Source organism: Aureobasidium pullulans, assembly GCF_000721785.1.
Source record: "Aureobasidium pullulans EXF-150 unplaced genomic scaffold scaffold_6, whole genome shotgun sequence".
In the NCBI taxonomy this organism is placed as follows: Eukaryota; Fungi; Ascomycota; class Dothideomycetes; order Dothideales; family Saccotheciaceae; genus Aureobasidium; species Aureobasidium pullulans.
Genome location: NW_021941026.1, coordinates 119,627 through 139,763, shown reverse-complemented (window position 1 = coordinate 139,763; position 20,137 = coordinate 119,627). Strand labels below are relative to the sequence as shown.

The window sequence follows — 20,137 nt, the reverse complement described above, 5'->3', positions numbered from 1 at the left end:
CTCCCCTCCAGAGCTAGTCTTCTGGGGGGTTTCTGTTTTGCCAAAGTTGTGAGAGATGGGTTATAGTTTTGTTTTTGCGCGCACTGGATGGGAGGGATGTGTTGCTGGCGCGTGTGTATATGGGAGGTTGATTCGGATGTGCAGTATCTACTTCGCGATGTCGGTATGATATTTGCTAATTTGTGTCTCATCAATGCGACTGATCGCCATGTGTCTCGTCAACTAGAAAGGCATACAAACTTTGGAGATGAATCGATTGGAGGGTTGCGTGTGGCCGTGAAAATCAACAGTCTGATGTCGACTTCCTAGAGAGAGGTATTGATTTGGGAATATTGGACCATAACCTAACAACCTTATGCTTTAGACAGACAAAAAGCTTTGATAGATCGCCCTCAGTAACCAGGAAGATATTCAGCAAATTTGTAAAGCCACTTCGACAACATTACGGTGTCTACATGTCGCCGACTGTTTTTTATGCTAGTCAAGGGCATGACCCTGTCAAAGTCTGTGCGTTGATGTGCTTGATTGATAAGATAAGGCGGCCTCGAAAAAAGTGCCAAAGCCTCTCCACCTTTCGGCCATCTTTTTCGCGACAAGAATACTGCATATCAACGACACAATGGCGGCCGAAGTACAATCATTGCAGCCTCTCAAGCTGGCTGCTGGCCCCGAGGCCATTACCGCTGATCAGCGCTACTGGAAAGGATTCAGATCACAGCAACTGGTGCCCTCGCCGCATTCAAATCCCATCACGCACATTTCGTTCCCTCCGTCACCTACGAACCCGCTCGTAACGCCGCCTTCAGATACTTTCGCAGTCACATCCGGAAGCAGAGTGCAAATTTTCTCGTCAAAAACACGCAAGTTGTTGAAGACCATCACGCGATTCGGCTACGATGACATTGCGCATTCGGGAGAGATTCGTCGCGATGGACGTGTGCTTGTCGCTGGTGGAGACAGCGGTGCTATTCAAGCATTCGACACAGGATCAAGAGCTATTTTGAAGACATGGAAGGAACACAAGCAGCCAGTCTGGGTCACAAGGTGGAACCCGAACGACCTCACATCAATCATGAGTTGTAGTGACGACAAGACGGTCAGACTGTGGGACTTGCCCAGCGAGTCGAGCATGACCACCTTCTCTGGACACCAGGACTACGTTCGCAGCGGTGCTTTCATGCCCGGACAGAGCAGCAACTTAATCGTGTCTGGAAGTTACGATCAGACTGTCCGTCTTTGGGATTCAAGAGCACCCAAGCGCGCTGTCATGACCTTCAAGCATGCCGCTGCTATTGAGAGCGTTCTGCCCATGCCCTCGGGAACTCAGGTGCTTGCAAGTGCCGACAACCAAATCAGTGTCCTGGATCTGGTCGCCGGAAAGCCCCTGCACTTGATCAAGAACCACCAGAAGACTGTCACATCGCTGTGCTTGGCGAACAACGGAACAAGATTGGTCAGTGGTGGTTTGGACGGGCACGTCAAGGTCTTTGAGACTTCAGCATGGAACGTCGTGGCTGGTTTCAAGTACCCCAGCCCTGTTCTTTCGCTGAGCGTTGTCGGAGCTGGCGCAAGCAGAGAAGACAGACATCTCGCAGTCGGTATGCAATCCGGTCTCTTGTCAGTCCGCACACGTCTGTCAGGCGAGCAAAAGGCAGCAGCAAGAGAGAAGGAGAAGGAGATGCAAGCTTTGGTTGCTGGTACTATTGAGGAGTACGACATAAAGAAGGCCAAGAAGCTGCGACAAGGCGACAAGAAGGCCTTGCGCGGTCGTGACTTTACCGGAGAGGGCGCTGACATTGTCATCGATGGTAACGCACGCGGCAACATCAGAAACCAGTCAAAGTGGGAGTCTGCTCTACGAAACGGCAAATACGCTCTCGCTGTTGACATGGTGCTCGGAGCTACAGTAAGTCTAGACATTATTGCTCTGTGAATTGAAATGCTAACTAATCTCCAGAAATTCTACAACCCCAACATGCTCACCCTCCTTACCGCTCTCCGCCACAGATCCGCCATGCGCACTGCCTTCAAGGGACGTGACGAGACATCTCTCCAGCCTATCCTCCGCTGGGTCATCAAGTACATTGGTCACCCTCGCTACATCAAGCTTACGAGCGATGTTGCCATGCTCCTATTGGACCTCTACTCAGAGCAAGCCATGGATTCGCCTGAGATTGACGACCTCCTGAACCAACTTCACCGCAAGGTCAGACACTGCTCAGAGTTGGCACAAGCCGCATACTCAACTCAGGGTATGCTCGACTTACTTGTATCCGGTGCATGAGCTACGAAAAGGAAATAGACTTGAGACCAAAAGCTAGCGCAGAGCAGCATCTAGCCATGCATTCACAAGGCAGTCTACGCCTCCAGACGACGCTCCGAGATGAGGAGCATGTGGACGTCGGTGAAACGCCTACACGCCCCAAGCAGGCTGTCAGTGATGAGCGTGAAGTCACTCAGGAGACTGAAGTGTTGGCTCTATGAAAATTATAAAAAGCATGGAGTCTGGTGTAAATAGGGCATAGGGAGGAGCTTGGGAGTTATGTAGCAGGATGCATAAAGTATTGATACCCGTTTTCACAAAGTAGTGCAAAATATGACGAAGCTCGCACTGCCCCGCAACCAGCTTTCGATGATTCTAGCCATCTCAATTCCAAGAAACCATCATCTGTCACTTCTACCACGTGTTTACACCCTTCACAAACTCCTAGACTATATATCTTTGCTACTAGACCAGTCGCGTAGAAGTACAGAAGACACAACCATCAACATGGCCGCTCTCATCAACACAGACGACGAGATGGCTCCCTCGCTGCAGAACATCCTCGACCAAAAGTCACTCCGCTGGATCTTTGTCGGTGGTAAGGGTGGTGTCGGAAAGACAACAACTTCCTGCTCTCTGGCCATCCAGCTCGCAAAGCACCGCAAGAACGTTCTCCTCATCTCGACCGACCCTGCACACAACTTGTCCGATGCCTTCAACCAGAAGTTCGGAAAGGACGCCCGTCTTGTTAATGGCTTTGACAACCTCAGCGCCATGGAGATTGACCCCAACGGCTCTATCACCGACATGTTGAATGCTGGTGGTGAGGAGGCTCAGGACGCCATGTCTGGTCTCGGCGGCATGGGCAACATGATGCAGGACCTTGCCTTCAGCGTGAGTTGTCGCATCGCTGCACTCCTCTTGCGCAAAGAGACACAGTACTGATCACTCAACATACAGATCCCTGGTGTCGATGAAGCCATGTCCTTCGCCGAAGTCCTCAAGCAAGTCAAGTCGCTCAGCTACGAATGCATCATCTTCGACACAGCACCCACCGGCCACACCCTCCGCTTCCTCCAATTCCCCACCGTCATGGAAAAGGCCCTTGGCAAGATCTCACAGCTCTCCGGCCAATTCGGCCCCATGCTCAACGGCATCCTCGGTGCCCGCGGCGGCCTCCCCCAAGGTCAAAGCCTCGACGACATCATCAAGAAGATGGAGGACCTGCGCGCTACCATCGGCGAGGTCAACACTCAGTTCAAGAACGCAGATCTGACCACCTTTGTCTGTGTCTGTATTCCCGAGTTCTTGTCACTGTACGAGACGGAGAGAATGATCCAGGAGTTGAACAGCTATGAAATTGACACACATGCTATTGTCGTCAACCAGCTTCTGTTCCCCAAGGAGAACAACCCTTGCGAGCAGTGCAACTCGAGAAGAAAGATGCAGAAGAAGTACCTCGAGCAAATCGAGGATCTGTACGACGAGTTCAACGTCGTCAAGATGCCTCTGCTTGTTGAGGAGGTTAGAGGAAAGGAGAAGCTTGAGAAGTGAGTACAAACTGCTACTCGTAATACTGGATGTCGAGTCACTGACACATTTACAGGTTTAGTGAAATGCTCGTTACCCCTTACCAGCCCCCTCAATAGATGGCTTGAGGTTGCTACTGCATGGAAGACGCCTATGATCGCACAGGTTGCAGGCGATGTAATCTTTACTTTTTGGAAGACATGATACCAATGAATTGACCGAGCCGTTATTTGCTATCCGATATCAAACCTTCCCAATTCGCCCTGAACGAGTAATGTGAAGCAGGTGCCGATCAGGTCAATGTCTGATCAAGTAAATAGGTGAGTCATGCCAATCTTTTGCGAAAACGACTGAAAGTCGCAGGAACAACCAACGCTACCTTCCAATCCGGAAAACGACCAAACAAGAAAGCTCAAGGCTTCAACCCTTTTCAATCCTGTTTCTCCTCTCGCTCCGAATCCTCCTCGCAAAAAAACTCCATCAACATCATTACTCATCAGTGGTTACCGATTCCATCACATCTTTTCGCCACACCTCCTTGTGCAGAGTCAAGGTTGTCCAATGGAACACCAGCTTCATGATATCTGTGTCCGTCGCCCGAGACTCCTTCATGCCCTGGATGATAGCTTCGAAGGTCATCGGGTGCTATGTCTCGAACGATGGCTGAATTAAGAGGAGGAGGTTGATTCTGGAGAGCTGCTGGAGTGGCCAGGTCATGCAGCAGTGCATTGGCGAGTCCATTGTACAATCTGTGTAGGCATTGGACATCTACTGGCGTCGACGCGGGTGCATGACCAAGACCTTCTTGAACGTTGTGGATTTCACGCATGAAATACGAAGAGACGGGATCTGCTCAGACAAAGATGAGTGTTTGCTGTGCAAACTCAGGCTTTATCACGGTCTTGGAAGCGGCGAGAACGTTCTTTGGAATATCAGCTTGATCAGATCACTGGAATGGCAACAATCAGGTCTCACAAAACAACTACGACTTGATCTCTGCTCTTACTAGGTCAACACAGCCAGACCGTTCAACGTCAGTCGTCATTACTGTACTGCATAAAGAATCAAACTACCCAATGAGCATTTGTGCTATCGCTTGGATGACACCTGGAGCTGTGTTACATCCTCATCACGTCCTCACGCTTGAAGACGTCGCACTCGTCCAAGGTCGTCCAGTGGAAGACCAACTTCATGATGTCCTTGTCAGTCGGCGTCGACTCCATGCTATCAACGATGGTGTTGAGGAGCCTGTCGACGTGGGTGTTCAAGCTGTGAGTCTCTAGAATGAATGGCTCACGGACGTCTAGAGTCAAGAGGGAATCTCTAACAGGTACTGGTCTTTCGTTTGGAACTGGCTTCGGAGCCCCTATTTTTTGTTTCAAACAGCGAGCAAGAAGGTCGAGCTCTCTGCACAAGAAGCAGAAATCATCTGTACTGACAGGCGTTGAGCTTGGCGCTTGACCGAAACTCCGCTCGACATGATCCACTCTGTTCAGGAATGTTTCTGCTGCTGAGCGGCATTCATACAGATCCAGGTGAGCGACTGTCTTGACCCCTTTCAAGGGCTGTGCGCTCTGAGACAACGTCGATGTATCAAACGTGTGGAGCAAGTGGACCAGCAAAGCGTTGTAAGAATTGTACATGCGTTGGACATCGGTAGTCACGTCAGGACCAGGGTACAGCCTGAGTTCCTCGACCAGTCTCGCGAAGCTTGCTGTGGCGTATGCACAACGCTGCAAGCTGTATCTTGTGATGAACGGAGGGCGAGCGGTCTCTGTAGTATCGCTGCCAAGGTCGCTCCAATCTTCGGTCGGGGTCATGATACCCATGGTGGATTGTGTGGATGACCAGTCGTCTGCATCTGGGAGATCTTCAGACGTTGCTTCCAGTACGCTCTTTCGAAGCAGTCCATGTGAAGTCTTTGGGGTCGCTAAATCTTCCAAACGAGCCCTCTTCCATTGCAGAAGCTCACGTATGGACCGAAAAGAAGCCATGCACATCGCAGACCAGCGGTCCATCATGACTTGTGCCTCGCGAGCGGCTTTCCAGCGTTCGGATCTTGCCTTGTACTGATCGAACGTGGGATCAGGCAGGCCCCAAGCCTTGCACTTCGGTAAAGGTGGGACGATGACAGATTCGGGAGACTCATGTGGAGCAGGCTTCTGGGAAAGATGCCCACTAAGATCCAAGATGCCATTCAGCAAGTTCAGGTGTGCCTTGTACTCTTTAAGATGGCCAGAAAGCAAATCCAGACGGTCGAAGGAGCACTCGGGCGCTAGTATGTCCCACTCTCCAATCTTGTCGATGATCGTCGGCAACTCTGCGGCAACCCTGTGGCAACCGGTTTGTGCGAACTTGAGAACAGGTGTGGCATTCGAGCTAACAACCGACTTCTGCTTGAGATGTTTGCTCGAAGTCTTGTATGCTGCGCTCAACAACGAGAATTCGATCACCAAGAGATCCAGAGGACTGCTCAAACATCCAGCTGAGGTCTGGGTGAGATCTCTCAACCTTTTGGAGACGTTTGCACAAGCTGTAGCAGAGCCGATCACACTGTCCAGGAGCTTGGTGTCATGTCCAGCAATGTTCTGCAAATTTTCAGCCATCAGAGCGGTTCTGATCCGAGGGTTTGACGATGATGAGGACACAATTGACAAGCTGAACCGACGCCTATTTGTATCTGGCCGAAAGAAGCTTGCTTAGTTGCGACACCTCGGCATGATTATGCTCTGGCACTTTCTGGAAGCTAAAGACATGGTTCACTTTTCGACCTCAATCTCACCTCAAAGGATCGATCACCCCACAAGCCACGAAGGATAATGACCAGAAGCTTTGAGAGACGCACTTGTCTCCAATGCAAGTGCACACCCACATTCGAGATACACGTTTGGCACAAATCAATGCATGGTATTCTGTGTTTACTGAAAACTCGCCTCCGTGGTTATTCCTTCCACGCTTCCTGACAACTCCTTCCCAGAAGCTCGCCGGCTGCTACTATTTCTTGGTAGCAACAACCACGAAACACAAATAGCTAGCCGAATCGATCGAAGACCAATTGTCAAAAGCAGCGTCGAACTGAAGAGCTGAACCACCAGTAATAGTCTGGTCCAACATTCGGGCATATGCCAAGCTACATCACATCCTCACGCTTGATACCATTGAACTCGTCCAAGCTGGTCCAAAAGAAGACCAGCTTCGTGATCTCCTTATCGGTAAGATCGGGAGACATGAGCTCAATGATCTTCTGGAGATCCTGGTCAATGAACTTGGAGGATGCGCTCTCGACAACCTCCTCGCGATCTATGTCTGGGTATTTCCTCGCAGCCCATGCTGGCCTCTGAGGGCATTCTTCAACCGCGCGCGGCTTTCGTGCTTGACCAGGATCAGAGAAGGGACAGCCTTTTTGGAACGGCGCAGGCGCCCAGTCTAGCAGAATGAAGACAAGCCTGCCATAGGCAGCATGCAAATGCTTGACATTGTGTGGTTTGACAAGCACCCAGCAGTTTCCTTGATCAGGCTGCTCTTGAATCTCTTCCACAACACTTTCAAAATCCCTTATCACGTCTAGACAATGCTCTAAGTCGAGCTCTGTCAGGATGTGCTCTGGAATCGATCCAGAGTCAGATTGAGAATCATGTTCAGAGTCAGTATCATCGTGGTTTTGGAACGGTATTGGTGCTTTCAAGACGTGGAGCACTTCGAAGACAAATTCATCGATCAATCTGTGCAACGCCTCACGACGCTCGGCACTGACGGGATCAGAGTCGCAAGCGAAGGTCTGGAGTTTCTTTATCTTGTTGTTCATTGTCTCGATAAGACCCTCGCAGAATTGCAAGTTTTTCACGGCGATTTCAGAAGTATGGTCGGTCTTCGTCACATCACTGCCGATATCGCTCCAGTCCTCAGCAGGCGTAGAGACGCCCGTGGTAGAGTGCGTGGTAGAGAGGTCATCCGAAAGTTTCTCAGGTTGCACTCCAGCTATATCGTCCTGACGAGATTCACTCTTCGGCAGATCCTTGCACAGTTCTCTGCAAGACGCCTGTTGGAGCTTTAGACGCTCGCGAACCTCGGCAAAGCATCTTTCCCGATACACGGCCAGATCACCAGCCCTGGGTCCTTCTTCAGAACCATGTACCAAAGGTCCAAATCTCAAAAGGCCAAGTACGCCCGCTAGCAAGCAAAGGCTGATCCTCTGCTCGTGCATACGTTTCGACAGCGTATGCAGTTCGCGATAAAGAGGCTCAGACGGAAGTACGCTAATTGGATTGTTCTTCACGTCGAGGCCATCGAAGAATGAAGCGGCTTTCAGGCATTGGTCCTGTGCGCGTTCTATCGTTGTGGTCGCGGAACGTGTCCACAAGGACTGTTGCTCTTGGAAAACAACAGCAATCACCGTGAATGCTGTACACATCAACCTGAACTCCTTCTCCAGATACATGAGATGAGCGCTTGACAGTACAGCGCTCTCCTGGTAGTTCTCCAGGTCCTTGTAAAGTTTCGCGCAGAGGGAAGCAGATCCAACTACGCCGACGAAGAGTTCTGAATCGATGCCGGTGCGAGACACGGCATTGTGTAATTGATGTGACATCAGGGCGGTTTGACAGATGCGTCTGCAATGTGAGAAGAGATGCTGTGAGGGTGATAGGAAAGTCGGGCAGACAGCCACTTATATCGGATCAGATGAGGTTGCTGACCTGCATCGGCCCATCACTTTTAACCTTTGTTTCTATCGTGGGAAAGACTCAAACGTACTCACGCGGCTCGTTTTCGACCTCGTTTGCGATTCGAGGAAACAGACTTGCGAATCATGACAGTCATAGACGACTATTGATTTCGAGCTACCCATCGAGCTGGAACCTTGATCGCCTGACCGAGGAATCTATCTGAGCCTCAACAACTCATGATACCCGTTATCTGCTCGTTCGACTCACGACTCGGCTCCGCACTACCACACCTTCATCACGTCATCTCTCTTGAAGCCAGCAAATTCCTGGACGTCGACCCAGAGGAACACCAGCTTTGCGATATCCTCCTTGACGGTGTCTGGACCAAAACCGCTGATAATAGCCTCCAGTGCTTCATCCTTGTTCTCGTTGCTCGTCTGTTTTGTGCCAACAGTATCACTATCTTTACGCATGCTCGAATGCCAAAACTGGGATGACTTGGGAACAGCAGGCGCAGATGTTCGTGAAGACTGCTCGAGGTCAAGGGCAAGCTGCTCACACTTATCTTGGACGAAGCCAGAATAAATAGCAATGACTGCCGGATCAGCAGCCTTCGGACGATCCAGTATTTCGTCCATCGACTGCGCGAAGCGGAGTGCGAGATTCTTGCAGAGTTCTGCATTATGCTTTGTAGTGATAGCAGGATGCCTGTGACAAGTCTCAGTGGCGTCGCTGGTGACGCTGCCAGAATCGCTCCAGCTCTCTGCTGGAGTCATGATGCCGGTACAAGATTGAGTTGAGGACCAATCTTCCACATCGCAGGTTGAAAGTGTCGTCTCCGAAGAACCCAGTCGACTCTGCCAGACGGCCAGTCTTGCTTGTAAACTCTGTCGAGCCTCTAGCCATCCCTCTATGTCACGGTGTACGTCGATGGATTTCCCGGATAACGCTTTCTTCTGTTCGAGTCATTTACTGACCAAAACAACTCGTTCACATCAGTGACGTTCGCCTGGTGACGGCGGAAAGGATAAGGAGAGAAAAAAGCAATTTGTATTTCGTGTAGTCATCCGTTGACGAAAGCCATCCGCCCAGGTCTGATATACGTTCACACCAGGGACGTTGATGTTGAAACGTTGCTTGCTGACCACAAAAGACCCTATCCGAACCAGGTCAACACCTCAGTCTTCACTCGACTGTAACACCTCGGAACCAGTCTCCTTTAATCGAAGAAGAGCCAAGTGGCCAACTTCCAGCAGCCGTAGAACATGGCAGCGACAACCAGCACTGAGAAGATCACTAATTCGAGTTCTTCATCTCCACTCTCTCCCTCCTTGGCACTGCTGAGAATCAGAATCGAAGTTACAGCGACATGCAATGTGTTTACTTACATTCGGTTGAAGCCGTTGACTCTGTTCAATGTAGTCCAGTGGAATATGAGTGTGGTAATATCGCGACATGATACCTCGGGGCTCATGGCGTCGATGATGGTGTCCGAAGTCTTGTCATCCTTCTCCTTGTTCTTGTCTGACTCCAGCTTCGTCTCGGGAACCTCTACGGGGCAGGTGGTCTCAACTGCAAGTGCTTTACATGCATTGCGTAGAAGAAGACGTCCAGGGGAGTCAGGCAGTTGCGAGGGCACTCTGGTCTGGCGGTCTGTTTGTGCGATGCCGAGTGATTCCAGGTATCCGACAACCAAGCCTTCGCAGTATCCGAGATCGACTCCTTTCGGCAAAGTTGCGCCAGCTGGTTGATCATCAGATAGCGGTGCCGGTCTGCCAATCTCACTCCAGCCTTCGGACGGTGTCAGAGTACCCGTGGATGAGTTGCTCGATGAGTCGAGGATCAGCACCTGTGAGTCCGAGTGCTCCATGTCGTCTTCAGCATCCTGTCTGCGGGCATCTGTAATCTCGTTGATGGTTGCAGTGGCGGAACGTATCTTGGTAAGTGCGCTGCGGAAGGACTTGATGGAGGCACTACTCAAGAGTCAGCAAATTACTTCACCAGCAGGTTTTCAAATGTTACCTCGAGTGATTACGAAGCTTTGAGATCTCTCTAATCATCCACAAGTCGAGAGAGTGTTTGCGAAGTGTCAAGAAGACGACCAACATCTGGCGGGAGATATCTTGGGATATCTCGGTCCATTCATCCTTGATTGGAGCGATGATGACTTCCAGGTTTCTCATAGCTTCGAGAGACGACGTTTCTGCGCGCTTGAGGGTTGCTGTGACGTTTGCGCTCAACTTCTTGTTGTTTGTATATCCCTTGAGCTTGATGAGATGTTGCTTGGTGACTTCCAGGGAGTGAATCACGCGACCGATATCTGCGGCCAGGTATGCGTTGTCGCCGGCAAACAGGCTATGCTCCGTCCTCTTGAGAAGATTGTCGACAGTGTTCTTGTAGTCAATCAAAGCCAGCTCGAGCTCATCTAAGTCAGGTACAGCGCGAGCGCTGATGATGGTATCCGACATGATGTTGATGATTGTGTGGTAGTATAAGTTTGTTGTGGAGGATTGAAAAAAGAATTTATAGACAGGCGGATTAGATACGGCTTCAGCGGAAAGGCCGTCCACTCGAGTTATACGGAAATTTCAAAGTGATTGCGAAGCGCCACCAACCAGTGAAGAGTTATTCTCCAGGCTGTGCAGAGTGAATAACAACAAGAACGTCACCCGATTATTTTCGGCCATCATCGCGGCTGCCTGCTTCCAAGAACACGTCACTTCGAAGTTCTTCACAGCATCTCAAGAACAGAAGTAAAACGACAAAGTGTCATGACAAGTTTTTAACAGCTGCCACACAAACATGTCCTTCAATTGGAGCCTTTCCAAGAGGTATCCTATATATCGTAATGGAAGGCTTCCAAGCTTTCTCGATCTCGATGAAAGTGCTTCGGGCTTAGTGCAGAGTGTTTCAGACTTCTCCTAACTTGTGAACGTTAGCATATGAGCTGCTCATGCTTCGAGATCATACCCTTACCTGAACTCGGGTGAAGCCATTGAACTTATCAAGTGTTGTCCAGTGGAAGACGAGTGTAGCTATGTCTCTGTCCGTGATCTCTGGATCCATGGTCTCGATGACTTCGTCCAACGTATTTCCGACCTTTTCGGACTTCTTTGGCTCTACCTGGGGCTCACCCAAAACTGTGGATGTATCGATAGAACCAGTCATCTCGCTAGCCAGGACCTTGCATGCGTTGCTGAGAAGGATGCGTCCGGGAGATTCGACCAGCTTCGAAGAGCCTTTGTCCTTGTTCGCGGCTTGAACGACGTCAAGCGACTCCAAGTAACCCAAAACCAGACCTTCGCAATGAGCCAAGTTGTTACATGTCACAGGGAAGTCCTTTCCAACGTGAAGTAGAGTCGCCTCGCTATCAATGTCGCTCCAACCCTCGGACGGTGTCATAACTCCTGTTGAAGATGTATTGGATGAGCAGTCTTCGGTAGAGACTGTGTCCAGTCCTTGCGTTGTCTCTTTAGCTTCTGTTTCCTTGGCTTGAGATGCTTGCTTGAGTTCGGTGAACCAAGTTTGTCTCTTCGACAGGTGGTTTCGAATACCACTTTGATCGTCACACATAAGTTTTTTACTGGTCAAGTGTCAGATTAGCACTTAGGACATAGATCGAAACAAACCTCGGTTTGCTTGCAATCCTCGCAAGTCTCGCAACCTTTTTGACAAGATACACATCTACAGAATGCGCGTGCAGCTCCATGCAGATGGCATCAATCTGGTCTGCCGTATGACGCGGAATCGTGATCCATTCATCCTTGAAGGGTTGAATGAGGGACTCGAACTGTTTCATGACCTCCAGGGTATTGTTCCTTGCGTTGACCAAGACGGCGACGATATTGTTGCTCATGTGCTCCATACCAGTATACTCCTCGAAGTCAGAAAGAATGGTTGCGCAATACTCAATCTGGTAAACTGCTTTTTCAACAGCAACAATTAGGTACGGGTTTTTGGCACCGAGCTTTTGCTCCTTTACCCTCTCCAAAAGAGCCTTGCATACACTTCTGTAGCATCGCGAAACCATTGGAAGTTGGCTCTTCGCAGGTGTAGCCTGAACACATGTGATTTCTTTCGACATGATTTTTGATCGAGCCAAGTGCGAATGGAGGAAGGATCGTATCCAGGATGAGGTGATCCTTTTATGCGTGCTCATACTTGTTCAAAATCCGGGTCGACTGATTAGTCACTCATGCTGGACGATAGATTGAGAACGTATTATAAGACTTCGCTGGTCATGAGTCGCTCTTTCCAACCTGTGAAGAGTAAATATTAGCAAGAAAGTCACGAGCGGGATCTGTTCGACCATCATCGCGCTTGCCTACACTCGAAATACGTCACAACAACACTCATTACCAAAGCGCGAGAAGATAAGTAAATAGACTGGATACTTGTGACTACCTAACCGAGAAAGACAAAAAGAAGTTCGTCATTATCATCATCGTCGACCCCATTTGCTTCCAGGATTCGCAGGACTGAGGACATGTTCTCTCAAGCACGGCGACCAGTAGCCAATTGACGCTCCAACACATCATGGCGCGCTAACGGCTGCTCACGTCTCGCCGTCTCAATTCTGAGTTGCTGCGATAGTTGCGCAGCTCTTCTCGCCTGGTTCACCTGCTCATGAGCAACCTCTTGCTCGAGGTTGACTCTCTGAGCGACACGTCTGCCGTTCACGGTCTGCGAGCCCAGTCTTTGAACCATGGGTGCTACACGTCTGGCAGCGCGAGTGGACACACGGGTGTTGGAGCGAGTGATGGTTGCAGGCACACGGCTGATGGTACCTTGAGGACGGAGGACAATACGCTCGACCTGTCCGGATTGCATCCACTGATTGATCTTGGAGGCGTGAGGGTTCATAGCGTAGTGTCTCTTCAGTGCAATCATCTGGGCGTTGAGGTTGTGATTTTGCTGTTGCAGGGCTCGGATATTCATGTCTCTGCGACGGATGTCCTGGATTCGGGCTCCAAGAAGATGGTTGGCCTTCTTGACCAGGTCGAAGATACGACCATGTTCACCGATGACAGTGGTTCTAAGCGACTTGATCTGTGCATCTTTGTCCATGCCTCCAATCTCAGAATCGATACTGGAGAAGTGTTAGTCGTTTGTACTGTATTGAGAGTCAAGGATAAAACTTACGAGGAGACAAATGTCTTCATGAACTCTTCACGCGTCATGGGGGTCGCGACGACGGTGCCATAGGCAGGCGGAGCGACGCCGACGGGAGAAGGAGAGGTTGCGACATTGGCAGCAGCATTGCCGTTCACGACAATAGTGTCATGGGCAGGCGGAGCGACATTGAAAGCAGAAGTCGTAGACGCGACAGAGCAGTCGTTGTTGGCGGCGACGGTCGCAAAGTTTGAGCGGGTAGAGTGCATGTTGTATGTAAAAGTATCGGATGACTAAGGTAGTAGTAAATGTATCTTAGGCTTAGTAGATAATTAAAACTAAAAGGTAAGAGGGTTCTAAGGTCTTTTATAGCCTCTAGAGGCGGGGTAATATCTTAATTAGCCTTTATCTCTAAGTAGTACTTATTACTAGGTATCTTAAGACTAAGTTAATAGATAACTCTAAATCATTATTTTATTATCTTAAGGCTTTTCTACTTAAAATGCATAGTATCTCTACTACTAGTCTATATTATCTATATGTTAGAACTAATTTAAGCTATATACTTAGATACTATCTACTAGAAACTTAGTAGGTCTTAATAGGACTTTTACTTAGAGAGTTAGAAGTTTTTAGTACTTTTCACTAAGAATTCTTTACTAGGCTTATTGCTAGACCCTAGAGACTCTAAGTATTACTTAGTTATTAATCATAGCTTTAGATACTTATCTCTACTAAGCTATTTAGCCTTTTTAATTAAATAATAGATAACTACTCCGCTCCGGCTAATATGATCCTAGCGCTAAGATTGCCTAAGAAGAAAATGCCGCGGTTAATCTTCGGGTAAGAAGCAATCATGGCTTAAGGCGCAGAAGCTCTAAGATACGTACAAAACGTGGCATTTGCGTAGACAGGTATGAAGTTACCGAGATGAAAGCCTATAGGCAGTGAGCACATCATGATTGCGACTTCCCTGTGCGTTTTGCTGGCGTTGCGCTATACAGGTCGTTCGGTGCTCCAAACCACGACTCGAGAGTTGCGACACCTTAAGACGACCCGCGACGCCAGGAAAGCAACGACCAAACGACCTCCTTTCAGATGTCGCCACTGTCCGATGCGATTTGACATGCCATGATGCAGAGCTGTGAACTCCTTTCGCACTGCGCACTCATTGAGATCCTGTCTTAGCCAAATTCTGCCCGGCACATGAGAAGCTTTTGTCTCCTAACTGAAAACCAACGCCATTGTTAGGTCCCATGTCCTTTAGCGACTTCTGCACACACTCTATCTCAGTGTGTAAAATAATCAGTTCGAGCGATGCGACCGACTCTGTCTCAACATACTTGAGCGTTTGAAAATCGACGAACTATCAAGACCGAGTAGGGAAGCCTCAGAGGTATGTAGGTCAACAGAGGAGTCGTTCATTCAAAGCGTAAGTGAGCCAACGTCACGGAAAGTTGAACCAGCAGAGAGGTCGTCTGACACTTACTTTGACTGATTTGCTGGTCAATGTAAACACGTCGAGCTCTTCAAAGCCGTGCATCCGCCTCTAGAAGAACTCGGATTCCAAAGTCAACAGGTCAACCTGCGTCCGCAATGCCATTGATGCATTTACTCTACACAATAATGGAAACAGATCTTTTTCACAGCTTTGTAACCCTAGACAGAGATGCAAGATCTGGTTTGCAAGATGGGCGCTTTACAGTAATCATGCAGGTATATCTTGGCATACAATAGATCGCCTTGATAAATCAAGAGCAATCAGACCCGGCAGACTTTTGAGGAAACAGCGAATGAGATGAGAAAGGCCACCAGTATGTCGAGATCGACACCTGAGCGTCGAAACAAGCTCACTGTATTCCACGTGGTGCAACGCTCATTATTGTGTTCTTAAATCTGCGGCCTCTGGGCGGAGCCTTGCTCATGCTGTAAGTAGATGCTTCAACTCTTTCCAAGCCAGTAATATCGCGTGTCACTTTCCAATCTGCTTTAGACAATGTTTTTATTATGCCTCCATTGCTTGGGCTTGTCACCGTTCCTGGCTGATCTTCTAACAACTATTGTGGAAGGCACGATTGCAGCTCTATCATGCCACCGAAAGCTTCTAGAAAAGGTTCGCGTCAAAGCAAACACAGAGTGGGGTCACATTTGACGTCTAAATATTATGATCTGATCACACCCCACAGGTAGGAGGAACCTTGACCTTAGCTCACGCCTATAGTCGAGACTCTGATGGTGAAACAAAGTCAAGATGACCCCAAGACTAGCTCAGAGTACTTTCCGCAGATACAAGACAGAAATCTGCACCAGCGACTGTCGAATCCACGACTTCCTTGTATGAAAGACAAGTTGTTTGAATCGTCAAACCATCCATCCACTTCTCCTCATGAAGCTCACTATCATCTGGTTCAGTATCGGCGTTACTGCTCTAGCAATCGTAGCTCCCGCATCCACCAACAAGTATGATGTCCAAACAGATCTCACCACCATTCTGGCCAGAGACTCGATGGCTCCCTCTCCTGAGACTGAACACGAGTGCATGGAGGCTTGTGTAGATGCTGCCCTGTAAGTCCGCTCTCTCGTCCCTCCCAGTTTGGTTCTCGTTGCACCCTCTCCCACATCGCCATCGTACCACAAAGCCATTGTCTGATAAAAGTGTATCAAGAAAATCAAGCCCTTGGAACGGGCGAATCATCAAAGCAGCGCTGCAATGCCGTCGTCGGTGTCATGGACACGAAAAGACGGAGGAAGAACTACAGAAGGAAGCGGAGAAAAAGAAGGAGACCGAAGATGCGATAGAAAAGTGGAAGGAAGTGGAGAGATTGGAGGAAGAGGCGAAGCCTAAGAAAACTATCGAGAAATACAAGAAGCCCGAGAAGGTTGAGAAGCCTGAGAAAACTACCGAAGAAGACGATAAAAAGCCTGAGAAGACCGAAGAACCCGAGAAACCCACGGAAGAAGACGACAAAAAGCCTGAGAAGCCCGAGAGAACCACCGACGAAGAAAAGAAGAAGCCTGAGAAGACCGAAGAACCCGAGAAACCCACCAAAGAAGAAGACAAGAAGCCCGAGAAAACCACCGACGAAGATGATAAGAAGCCTGAGAAGACCGAAGAACCCGAGAAGCCTAGAAATCCTGAGAAGCCCGAGAAGACTGAAAGGCTTGAGGAGACTGAAAAGCCTGAGAAGACCGAGAAGCCTAAGGATCCTGAGAAGCCTGAGAAACCCGAGAAGACCGAAAAGTCTAAGAACCCTGAGAAGCCTGAGAAGACTGGAAAGCCTGAGAAGCCAGAGAAGACCGACCCCGACTATCTTACCTTTGAGAACGAGGAAGAGTGGAAAGAGTGGCTGAAGTTAAACAAAACATACGAGGAAGTCACACCGCCCTTGCAAAAACTCACCTCGATCAAGATGTCTGCATGATGTATCCGACGTACGTTACTCCATTCAAGTTAATTCGGGAGACTTCGTATACCGAAGTAGTCTTCAGCCATACCAAGTTCAGTTTGCTTCTCAACATATTTTCCTGTATTTTCTGATGGCATCAAACAATAATATGACTCTTGCTTCTCAGTCAAAGAGTGAGCAATTTCAGCTCCAGAGATATAGTCATTCGCAAGCAAATGAGCAAATTTGAGAATTTTGGCCAGTTGAAAAGCCCATTGCAACTCCGAAAAACTCATACATTACTTCCAACCATCTTTGCTGAACTTCAAAATCCAGCAAAAATTCCAACACAATGAAGATCTCATCAACTATCGCGCTGGTCTTGCTCAGCGGCGCCGCTATGGTGGCAGCCACCCCGATCAGCTCGCAAACGAATTCCGCCCCATCTCCCACGACAATGAAGATGATGAAGAGCATAATGACAAGGCCTGGACGCCATATCCCCGTCATGACCATCATCGGCACAGACTCAGAGGAAAGAAGAACCACTTCTGTCGCAGTAGATGTCGCGCCCACCTCCACTTCCATCGGTCGTGGTATTCCCGTTGTACCGGTCCACCACGCAGATGAGAAGGAAAAGGAGGAAGATATCGGCTCAGCCATTCCCTACGTCCCCATTCACCACGAAGACGACGGCGGTCTGGCTTTCCCTGTCGTCCCCGTTGATCACCACACCACAAGAACAACCACAGGAACAAGCCATCTCCCTAAGGCTTCAGCCTTTCATAAGCGCTCCGGCCAATAGGAAAGAGAGATGCCAAGGGAAGTTGCTCTTCAAAAGCAGGTGGATGATTCTGATTACCCCTTGGCATCTGGAGCTAGAGGTGCAAAGAAGGGAATGCAGTGGGAGAGGTTCAGAGTGCAGGATGGTACTGCTGGGTATCCGTTGGCGTCTGTGCCTGGAGCTACTGCTACAGGATATGGTCCGTGATGAGCGGGTGGACCACAATATGGCAAGGTGGATGGAGGCGAAAAGATAGTGTTCCAGTATCGACAGTGGAGGTACAATTTGTCGTAGAATTAGGGAACAGATCCAGCAAAGTCTTGGAGCTGTAGCTGTGAGAATGCAGGAATATATGCTGAGAAGCTGGCATGTGCACAAGTACCACCCATAAACATTTCTGGCCTACCATGTGAATCTTTACTTTTGCCGTTACAAGGTCACAACGATGGTCGCTTGACTAGCCATCAGATGAAACCCGTGTCTCGACATCAAAGCGCGAGACAATCATGTATGAATGCATGGAGTGCAGAGAGGATGTTTCATCCACTGTTCAAATCTTGTATCTCGACATGCGGTAAAAGGCGCAGTGATGGTGATGCTGACAAGACTTCAGTGTTTGAGGCCGTGATTGACAGCTTGGAATTAGGTCGGTTTCGCCAAGCATCACACCCGATCAGGCAAGTGCGGAGGAGGCCGACCTACCCCTCTCACGTTTCCCAACCCCTCGCTCTTATCGGCCACAGCTATCTATTCTAGCATTACAGATTCAGAAAAGCACCCTGCGTATCTGCACTAATGACACTGTGTCACGTTACAAGGTGGAGTATAGGGAGATGACTCCTTCGCCCTTGCTGCCTATTGCCAAAACCTACCATCTTCAATCCTTGACCACGACATAACGAAACTACCACTCGATCATGACACCTGATATTGAATATCTGCTTTCTCTGGAAGCTGTCCGTGAAAGATCGCGGATCGTTTTCGAGGCTGCTAAGAAAGACGAGCTTTCTCATTTCACTTACCATGCCTCCAAGCTGCCTGAAGCTGCGGCGTACGTGACTTCTGTGATCAATGTGAGTTGCCCCATCTTTGAACTCGACCGTTGTTCCTTCCAACCTGAGCTCCAAAACTCGGTCAATTGCAGTCTTTGACACAAAGTCTACCACTCTGTTCTATTCTAACATCTCACCAAAGCGTGACTTCGGTCCCGACAACTTCGATGCCATACCTCCTCACGGTCGCTGGCAACACTTTAATGTCGGCGGTGTCCCTCGCATCGATGATCTGAACAAACAGTGGAAACACGATGGCTGCGACAGAAAAGAACAGGCTCGCCGTCTGATTGATCTTTTCATGGTATCCGTATTACTGGATGCCGGTGCGGGTGACAAGTGGAAATTTGAGGAACCTGGATCTGGAGATGTTTATACCAGAAGTGAAGGTATTGCTGTGGCGAGTTTGTATATGTTTACAGAAGGTGCTTTTGCAAGTGCTGGGGGTGAGAAGCATATTGTAAATGGTAAGTGCTGCTGTATTGAAATTGTGTATGGAAAACTGATTGTTGAGCAGCAAAGGGACTTCAAGGAATCAATGAAGAAGTATTGACCAAAGGTTTTCAAATCACTTCCGATAACCCTATGATTGGTGTCGGACCTCGAGCACAACTCCTGTCGCGTCTCGGCGACTCTCTCCTCCAACATCCTGATATCTTCGGCCCCGAAGGCCGTCCTGGAAACCTCGTCGACTATGTCATCAATTCTGCAGATGCAAACAGCAAAGAACTCGACTACCGCGTCTTCTGGATGACATTGCAAAAACTCCTCATCCCCATCTGGCCCAAAGACCGCACGCAAATCGATGGCACACCCATCGGTGACGCCTGGCCTCTTGCTGTCCTGCAAAGAAAGAATGACGGCCAGGATGTCAAGCAAACTATCCAACCATTTCACAAACTTACTCAGTGGTTGGCTTACTCACTTATGGTCCCCTTCGTCCGCGTCATGGGCTACTCCTGGCGAAACGCAGATCTCGGAACTGGTCTCCCTGAATACCGCAATGGAGGCCTCTTCATCGATCTTGGTGTCCTGACGCTCAAGCCAGAAGCTTTGGAGCGCGGACAAAGCGCTTCTGGCCAAAAGTTGCCCATGTTCAAAGACAGCGGTGATGAGATTATAGAATGGAGAGCTCTGACCGTCGCACTGCTGGATGAGATCTATGGCATCATCAAGAAACAGATGAATGAGAACGATGTCGAGCTCAGTATGGCGCAGATGCTGGAAGCTGGAAGTTGGAAATCAGGAAGAGAGTTGGCTGCTCAGCATAGACCCGAGACAAAGTCTAGTCCCATATTGATCGATGGAGATGGCACTTTGTTTTAGGTCAGACTTGGTTAATGTGG

General features: G+C 49.2%; 12 protein-coding genes across 12 annotated transcripts; 5 read left to right on the top strand and 7 right to left on the bottom strand.

The window, feature by feature from the left end:
* Positions 1–619: 619 nt before the first annotated feature.
* On the top strand, positions 620–2,653 carry M438DRAFT_293593 (WD40 repeat-like protein; the record flags this gene model as incomplete). The annotated part of the gene is made up of 2 exons (XM_029901823.1): positions 620–1,906; positions 1,958–2,653. The coding sequence occupies 2 exons, from the start codon at positions 620–622 to the stop codon at positions 2,282–2,284; spliced, it is 1,614 nt and encodes a 537-aa protein (XP_029761921.1). The 3' UTR covers positions 2,285–2,653.
* A 20-nt stretch (positions 2,654–2,673) lies between these two features.
* Positions 2,674–4,034, top strand: M438DRAFT_344186 (ATPase get3). The gene is made up of 3 exons (XM_029905157.1): positions 2,674–3,157; positions 3,224–3,813; positions 3,870–4,034. Exons 1-3 carry the CDS (start codon positions 2,771–2,773, stop codon positions 3,910–3,912), a joined length of 1,020 nt encoding a protein of 339 aa, XP_029761920.1. The 5' UTR covers positions 2,674–2,770; the 3' UTR covers positions 3,913–4,034.
* Positions 4,035–4,043: 9 nt separating this feature from the next.
* M438DRAFT_344185 (uncharacterized protein) lies at positions 4,044–4,872 on the bottom strand. The gene has a single exon (XM_029905156.1). It carries the CDS (start codon positions 4,620–4,622, stop codon positions 4,290–4,292), a length of 333 nt encoding a protein of 110 aa, XP_029761919.1. The 5' UTR covers positions 4,623–4,872; the 3' UTR covers positions 4,044–4,289.
* A 39-nt stretch (positions 4,873–4,911) lies between these two features.
* On the bottom strand, positions 4,912–6,399 carry M438DRAFT_333688 (uncharacterized protein; the record flags this gene model as incomplete). Its single annotated transcript, XM_029903642.1, has 1 exon — positions 4,912–6,399. One exon carries the CDS (start codon positions 6,397–6,399, stop codon positions 4,912–4,914), a length of 1,488 nt encoding a protein of 495 aa, XP_029761918.1.
* Positions 6,400–6,923: 524 nt separating this feature from the next.
* Positions 6,924–8,381, bottom strand: M438DRAFT_333687 (uncharacterized protein; the record flags this gene model as incomplete). The annotated part of the gene is made up of 1 exon (XM_029903641.1): positions 6,924–8,381. One exon carries the CDS (start codon positions 8,379–8,381, stop codon positions 6,924–6,926), a length of 1,458 nt encoding a protein of 485 aa, XP_029761917.1.
* A 178-nt stretch (positions 8,382–8,559) lies between these two features.
* On the bottom strand, positions 8,560–9,454 carry M438DRAFT_183933 (uncharacterized protein). The gene has a single exon (XM_029899205.1). It carries the CDS (start codon positions 9,231–9,233, stop codon positions 8,739–8,741), a length of 495 nt encoding a protein of 164 aa, XP_029761916.1. The 5' UTR covers positions 9,234–9,454; the 3' UTR covers positions 8,560–8,738.
* Positions 9,455–9,676: 222 nt separating this feature from the next.
* Positions 9,677–10,925, bottom strand: M438DRAFT_353896 (uncharacterized protein; the record flags this gene model as incomplete). Its single annotated transcript, XM_029906918.1, has 3 exons — positions 9,677–9,794; positions 9,846–10,430; positions 10,480–10,925. 3 exons carry the CDS (start codon positions 10,923–10,925, stop codon positions 9,677–9,679), a joined length of 1,149 nt encoding a protein of 382 aa, XP_029761915.1.
* Positions 10,926–11,367: 442 nt separating this feature from the next.
* M438DRAFT_333684 (uncharacterized protein) lies at positions 11,368–12,541 on the bottom strand (the record flags this gene model as incomplete). The annotated part of the gene is made up of 3 exons (XM_029903640.1): positions 11,368–11,382; positions 11,434–12,040; positions 12,087–12,541. The coding sequence occupies 3 exons, from the start codon at positions 12,539–12,541 to the stop codon at positions 11,368–11,370; spliced, it is 1,077 nt and encodes a 358-aa protein (XP_029761914.1).
* Positions 12,542–12,840: 299 nt separating this feature from the next.
* M438DRAFT_363928 (uncharacterized protein) lies at positions 12,841–13,884 on the bottom strand. The gene is made up of 2 exons (XM_029907687.1): positions 13,600–13,884; positions 12,841–13,546 (listed from the first exon to the last, which is right to left on the bottom strand). Exons 1-2 carry the CDS (start codon positions 13,836–13,838, stop codon positions 12,952–12,954), a joined length of 834 nt encoding a protein of 277 aa, XP_029761913.1. The 5' UTR covers positions 13,839–13,884; the 3' UTR covers positions 12,841–12,951.
* A 1,950-nt stretch (positions 13,885–15,834) lies between these two features.
* Positions 15,835–16,363, top strand: M438DRAFT_344182 (uncharacterized protein). The gene has a single exon (XM_029905155.1). The coding sequence runs from the start codon at positions 15,956–15,958 to the stop codon at positions 16,136–16,138; it is 183 nt and encodes a 60-aa protein (XP_029761912.1). The 5' UTR covers positions 15,835–15,955; the 3' UTR covers positions 16,139–16,363.
* Positions 16,364–17,212: 849 nt separating this feature from the next.
* On the top strand, positions 17,213–18,146 carry M438DRAFT_344180 (uncharacterized protein). Its single transcript, XM_029905154.1, has one exon. The coding sequence runs from the start codon at positions 17,308–17,310 to the stop codon at positions 17,758–17,760; it is 453 nt and encodes a 150-aa protein (XP_029761911.1). The 5' UTR covers positions 17,213–17,307; the 3' UTR covers positions 17,761–18,146.
* Positions 18,147–18,656: 510 nt separating this feature from the next.
* On the top strand, positions 18,657–20,117 carry M438DRAFT_333680 (DUF1688-domain-containing protein; the record flags this gene model as incomplete). The annotated part of the gene is made up of 3 exons (XM_029903639.1): positions 18,657–18,812; positions 18,934–19,258; positions 19,309–20,117. The coding sequence occupies 3 exons, from the start codon at positions 18,657–18,659 to the stop codon at positions 20,115–20,117; spliced, it is 1,290 nt and encodes a 429-aa protein (XP_029761910.1).
* Positions 20,118–20,137: the final 20 nt, after the last annotated feature.

Coding starts and splice junctions, on each gene's coding strand:
- M438DRAFT_344186 (XM_029905157.1), top strand. CDS start 2,771: ATGGCCGCTCTCATCAACACAGACGACGAGATGGCTCCCTCGCTGCAG. Junction 3,158..3,223: donor TGCAGGACCTTGCCTTCAGC/GTGAGTTGTCGC, acceptor CTCAACATACAG/ATCCCTGGTGTCGATGAAGC. Junction 3,814..3,869: donor GGAAAGGAGAAGCTTGAGAA/GTGAGTACAAAC, acceptor ACACATTTACAG/GTTTAGTGAAATGCTCGTTA.
- M438DRAFT_344185 (XM_029905156.1), bottom strand. CDS start 4,622: ATGCGTGAAATCCACAACGTTCAAGAAGGTCTTGGTCATGCACCCGCG.
- M438DRAFT_183933 (XM_029899205.1), bottom strand. CDS start 9,233: ATGACTCCAGCAGAGAGCTGGAGCGATTCTGGCAGCGTCACCAGCGAC.
- M438DRAFT_363928 (XM_029907687.1), bottom strand. CDS start 13,838: ATGCACTCTACCCGCTCAAACTTTGCGACCGTCGCCGCCAACAACGAC. Junction 13,547..13,599: donor ATGAAGACATTTGTCTCCTC/GTAAGTTTTATC, acceptor ACACTTCTCCAG/TATCGATTCTGAGATTGGAG.
- M438DRAFT_344182 (XM_029905155.1), top strand. CDS start 15,956: ATGAAGCTCACTATCATCTGGTTCAGTATCGGCGTTACTGCTCTAGCA.
- M438DRAFT_344180 (XM_029905154.1), top strand. CDS start 17,308: ATGAAGATCTCATCAACTATCGCGCTGGTCTTGCTCAGCGGCGCCGCT.